Here is a 6,000-nt window from a genome sequence, read left to right as displayed (position 1 = left end):
AGAGATTGCTCTCTTTATATGATTATATCCCTAGTCTTTTTTTGGTAATTTTTACTTTGGTACATAATTCAAAAAATGGCTTCACTATACTGTAAAAAATGACGTGTTTTCTTAAAAGCCTCTACAATTTGCCAAAACTCGCTCGATGACCAAAACTGCAAATAGTTGGATTAAAAGGATCATTTTAACTTTCGCATATATGAAATTTTCTAGATATGTAAATTTTCTCTCAAATTTGTGCCTAAGTATTGCATTCAAGATCTGTGATTGACTTTGTCACTAATTTTTGACCTATAAAATAAAGGATTTTAGAAAAATATAAAAAAGAACAAAAAAAATAGACAAAAATATCTTTCCATCGACACATGATTCATTGAAAAATGCTAAATGGGTGTTGAGATACAACCCCGACAACGTTCCTAAAACAACAGTTGAACAAACTTAGTTGCACCTATCCTGATTATTTATACTATTTTCTAAATACTTGCACCAAAAATTTGGGAAAAATAATAAAAAGCACAAAGATAAATCGAGGTGTTAGATTTCAACGCTACAAAGATCACCTTGGTCTGATGACTGATTGGGAAGAAACATGTTCTAGAAAATAGATTATTTAGTTGTTCCTGTTTGCAAAGCATATTTTTGTTCTGGTTTTAGAACTTAAAAAACGAACTGTATAAGGGTTTTCGTTTCTAACTCAAAACAGTAAAGTTATAGGTTTATATCTTAGCTTTCCAATTACTATAAAAACACAGGTTTTAGACATTGAATTGGAGAGATACATATCTAAGAATAGATATTGTTATGTAAAAATATGCGAATATGTGAATTTCCTTATATATATATATTCATATTTTCTCATATATATGTAAAATTCTTCTTATATATGCATATTTCTTCCTAAACATGTGAATTTTCTTATATATATGTAGATTTTCTGTTAAATATATGTAATGTTTCTCCTATATATGTGGATTTCTTTTTAAATATGTGAATTTCCTTCTAAAATATGCAAATATGTGAATTTCCTCGTATATATGTGAATTTTCTTTTATATATATATATATATATATATATATATATATATATATATATATATATATATATTTCTTCTTAAATATATGCGAAGTTTATCATATATGCAGATTTTCTTCTAAACATGTGAATTTTTACATATATATGTAGATTTCTTCTTAAATATATGTGAAGTTCCTCGTATATATGTGAATTTTCATAAACATATGAATTTTCTTTTAAAATATACAAATTGTTTCTTAAATATATGTAAATTTTCTCTTAAATATATGTGAATCGTTTTCCTTTCTATATGTGAAGTTCCTTGTATATAGGTGGATTTCAATGTTTAAGAGAAAATCAGCATATATAAGAGAAACTTCACATATATTTAAGAGAAACTTTACATGTTTAGGAGAAAATCTGATATATATGAGAAAATTCACATGTTTATAAGGAAATCCACATATATAAGAGAAACGTCACATATATATGAGGAAATTCGCATATATATATATATATATATATATATATATATATATATATATATATGAGAAAATTCATATATTTGCATATCTTTTGCAAAATGGTATGTGTTCTCATATTTGTATCTCTTGGATCTGACATAAAAAAATCTTTGTTTTTACAGTTGTTGAAAAGCTGAGACATAGGCCTATAACTTTACCATGAGTCATTATCGAAAACCCATCTAGGGTTCCCGTTTTTGAGTTCTAAGATTAAAACAAAAATATGTTCAGCAGACATGAACAACTGAGCAACTTATCTTTTAGAGGACATTTCTTCTCAATTGTTCATTATATCAATGTGAACTTTGTGGTATTGGAAAGTTAACGCCCCAATCTATCTTTGTCGTTTTTTTATCTTTTTACATTTCTGGCTCAAGTGGCCAAAAAATGGTATGAAATAATCAAGATAGGCACAATTGCGCCTATTTATCTCATGTTTTAAAAATGTTGTTGAGGTTGTATCTCAGCGCCCATTCATATTTTTTTAATAAATCATGTTGTTGTAAAGGTATTTATGTCTAGTTTCTTTATTCTTTTTTTGTGTTTTTCTAAAATCCTTCAATTTCTAGCTCAAAAATTAGTGACAAAGTCTATCACATATCTTGGATGCAATACTTGAGCATATATTTAGGAAAAAATTTGCATATCGAAAGGAAATTCAGACATGAGAGGGTTAAAATGATCTTTTTATATTTAACTATTTGCAATTTTTGTCATCGGACACACTTTGGCAAAATTGTGGGGTCTTTAGGGTCATTTTTACTACACAGTATGATCATTTTTTGATTAAAAAATTCTTCTAATCATTTGAAAATTTTCAAAGAAGTAAGCATGGCTATATCTACAACTAATAGTACACCCATCTTCATGTTTTAGACAGATGGTTCTTGGCCCAAAAAAAATTGCCAGTAAATAAATGGTGGCTTTTTTCAGCATGGGTTTGAAACAAACGGAATTCCAGAATATTTAGGCATGAGGAAGGGATTCTGTTACGTATCCCTCATGTTGTTCAAGGTGATATCTACCTCATACACCGTTGGGTTTAGCCAAATGTATCTCATTGGGTCAATATTACAATCATTATTTTTTTAACTGGGTCTACAAGACTATTATAAACCTAGCAACTATTATGTAGAGTTGAATAGTGATATATTAGAATGTGTTTAAGAGTCAAAACCAATAAAAGGTAAAATAAGTACAATTTAAGATGGTTTGAACATGTTGCATAAAAACCTCTCATGGCGCCCTAACGCTTCGCTTTGCGAATGCTTTTTGCAAAAAATCCAATAATTTTCCCACTCCGTTTGTCGGGCAAACCAACCATTCACATAGAGAGAGTCTATACTAACACTTCTTTCTATCAATGCAATGAAAATTTGTCCTGTCAAATAGAAAGAGAGGCCCAACCCTTCTTTACCACTTTAGGGGATTGGGGTGAAGGGAGGGTTTACATACCACCGTATCAAAGTGGTTTATGATTTCATCTCAGAGGCATTCTTATCGTTTGGTAGATCCAAGTCCATGGCCTATTTCAGGTTCACTCGGAGCTTTGGCGCGCCTGAGAGAAAAGTTGACATTATACAAATAGGAGTTACCAAAAAAGTAAGACCAATAAAGACTTTGAAGAAAGCAGTTAGAAATAACATGGGAGATTGTAAAGTGTGGAAGTTTTAGCTATATATAGACAGGAATGAAGAAACATGACTGGTAAAGCCGACCCGATGGGGCTTGATGATGATGATGATATGTGATGAGGTGCCTCCTCGTCACCCTACTGTTAGTCTTTCATAACATATATTTAATAAAGTTTTTCCTTCTCAAAAGAAACATTTTTTTGCTTAAAAACTAACTTTTGAAAAATAACTACATTTGCTGCTGACCTGGTAAGAAGGTATTACCCTTTTACCCTCCAACTGTTTGAATATACTCTTGATCTTATATGTCAAACTAAGTTTGTGAGGCTTATGAATTATGTGGGTTTGGATTTGATATATATCTCCAACAATTTTTATATAAATACATAAATATATAAAGATGAGAAAATTATTTTGGAAAAAAAATATTAAATAATGGTAAATTTTAAAATGCATAAATGTAAAAACTTATATTAAAAAATTAAGAAAGAATACTTGAAGAAATAACAAATGCATCTACTGCGTTTTACTTTTTAATACTCTGTTACATGAGAAAGGCCTACGAAATTATCTTACGGATTCAGGGGAAGGCAACAACAGCTATCTCATAACATATCTTTTCCTACGAAAATTGTGGTGGACCCACGAGGGTTCCACTTGAAGAGAATAGTGGGAACTGACCCATTTTCATATAAGTCAATTAGTTGAGCCACTGATTATATCGTTCCATACAAAATTCAACATGAATAATTTTTTCAAGATGTTTGAATATGAATAATCAGATGACAAATATTCATGAACCATCAGCCCCTTTAAATACTCCACCATAACATATCCGATATTTTCATACTTGTTTAGGTCTAATATCAATTGTCTACTTGCATTTGCTTCCTTCATAGACTTTATTTTTGACCTCGTGGAAAAAGATCCTAAAAGCCTATCTACAATGAAATCCAAGGAAAAACAGAAAAAAGAATACTCAGGTATCCCAACAGCTAGATCTAACGTTGGAACTGATCTATTCCCATTCCAAGGCAAATACACATTGTGCTTAGATACTTCCACCGATTATAGTTGGGTAATGTAGCATATACCTATGCATCCATCTCCTAGGTGGGAGATCAATTTGGTCATCTGAATCTGTACATGATACAGTCCCTTGTACTAGGCCCACGTAACTTTGCACGTGTGTATGTGTGATGAAGCACGCACCCAGGTGATGGGGAAACTTGTTATTCTCAGAACTGCTGTTCTTGGCCGATGAGCATGTTGAGGGTTGGCACATGGAGATTTGCAAGGCCTACATTCAAGTATTGTGATGCCGACCAAGGTGGTATCCCATGTGGTAGGCGGGGTCCCTTGTCAAGCTGAAGGCCCAGGATCGAATCCCTCTGCCACATGGGGCAGTTGTTGTTCTGGTAGGGTTCCGCTTAACCCCAGCTTGCCTTTCAAAAAAAAAAGTATTGTGATGCCGACCATCTTTGACAATGTACATCGCAACAACCAGATTGTGCTGGTCATGGAAAGCTAATAACAGAATAAAGTTTTCTAATGTCGGGCACACTCAGATCATAACCCCAACCATTTTGTTTGAAATTTACACAAGAAACCACCTCCAGGATCAAAGACATAGTCGGGCTGGCTTTGCCCATGGGATTTGAACCTAGACCACCAGACTAGCGGCCTAGGTCCCATCCCACTAAGCCAAACTCCTTTGGGGCTACATAACCCCAACCATTGAATCTAATTTCATTTTAAGTATCTCAAGAAGTTAAACATGATACATAGACAACATTGTGGAACAAAAATGAACATGCAAACATGAAAAGAGTTTGCCTAAGTAATACAAGAACAACTGCATTAACGAAGCTTCATGCCATGAATCAGTCACAAATCTCATTTTCAGGAAAATATCAGTGAGAGAAACCATCACAATTTTTTAGAAAAGCTTTTCTTAGAAAAAACAAAGTTATCAGTATATAAAATATATAAATAAAAAATGAACGTATGGAAAGACAGGCAAAAAAGTGCTTTATATTAATATTAGATTTAAAACATGATATTTTCAAAATAAACTACATTTTGAAAATATCAAATTTTTTGTATAATATCCTCCTTTAAAATATTGTGATAAAATTGCAATATTTTTCATAATATCAGTAATATTTATGACTATGCTATGAAAGCACCACCAACTTACTCTCCCCCACAGAAGACTTTAAGCTAGATAAGCTCATACAGAACTACTTGGCCCCAAAATGCAATATTTGGTAGTATCGTTTAGAAATCATAGATGGTAAAGTTGTGCAGACAACAGTCGCAGTTTATCTTCCTGAACAAGTTCAATAAAAGCAACCAAATTACTTCTATGAACCAAGTCGAATTGTTTCTAGTGTCAATCTGGAGAGCACGTTCTTCATCACCAGTTCAACCAAGCAATTCTAAAGTCTAATTCACATGTTGAAATAGTACACTTCGTTAAACCGGTTTATAAGATTTTAACACGGTTCTGAGCTCAGAAGTTGCATCATTCCATTCAATTAAATGGGTGCAAATTGAGAATACAAGTGGGATGGACTGATATCTAAACAAAGTAAACATTGCATATCTGGGAACATTGCAAAAGAAAGAGAAAACATTAATGAACAAACCCTCTTAAGGGAAAGAAACATAAAGACATCCCAAAAGAAAAGAGGAAGCATGTTACTGATTGCTCGCTTACACTTTTCTCCCTTTGTCTCTACTGGGTACGAGCTCTGCTGGCTTCTGCATTTCTGACTGGATAAAAATAAGGATGAGCCTACAAAAAACCCACATGATAAGTG

At 32.5% G+C, this 6,000-nt stretch overlaps 1 protein-coding gene across 2 annotated transcripts in view; it reads right to left on the bottom strand.

Moving 5' to 3' along the window:
• Positions 1-5,633: 5,633 nt before the first annotated feature.
• The window catches only part of LOC149842217 (casein kinase II subunit alpha-2-like), a 35,175-nt gene continuing 34,808 nt past the window's right edge, over positions 5,634-6,000 (bottom strand). For both annotated transcript variants that reach the window (XM_089999004.1, XM_089999003.1), the window contains one exon: positions 5,634-5,975. In XM_089999004.1, coding sequence (XP_089855130.1) covers positions 5,916-5,975 — 60 coding nt within the window. In that variant the 3' untranslated portion in view covers positions 5,634-5,915. The remainder of the gene's footprint in view (positions 5,976-6,000) is intronic.

The sequence above is a fragment of the Nuphar pumila genome, chromosome 3 (genome assembly GCF_984573655.1).
Source record: "Nuphar pumila chromosome 3, dmNupPumi1.hap1.1, whole genome shotgun sequence".
Taxonomy (NCBI): Eukaryota; Viridiplantae; Streptophyta; class Magnoliopsida; order Nymphaeales; family Nymphaeaceae; genus Nuphar; species Nuphar pumila.
Note: the sequence above shows the minus strand (reverse complement) of the source record. Positions and strands in the feature narration are given on the sequence as shown.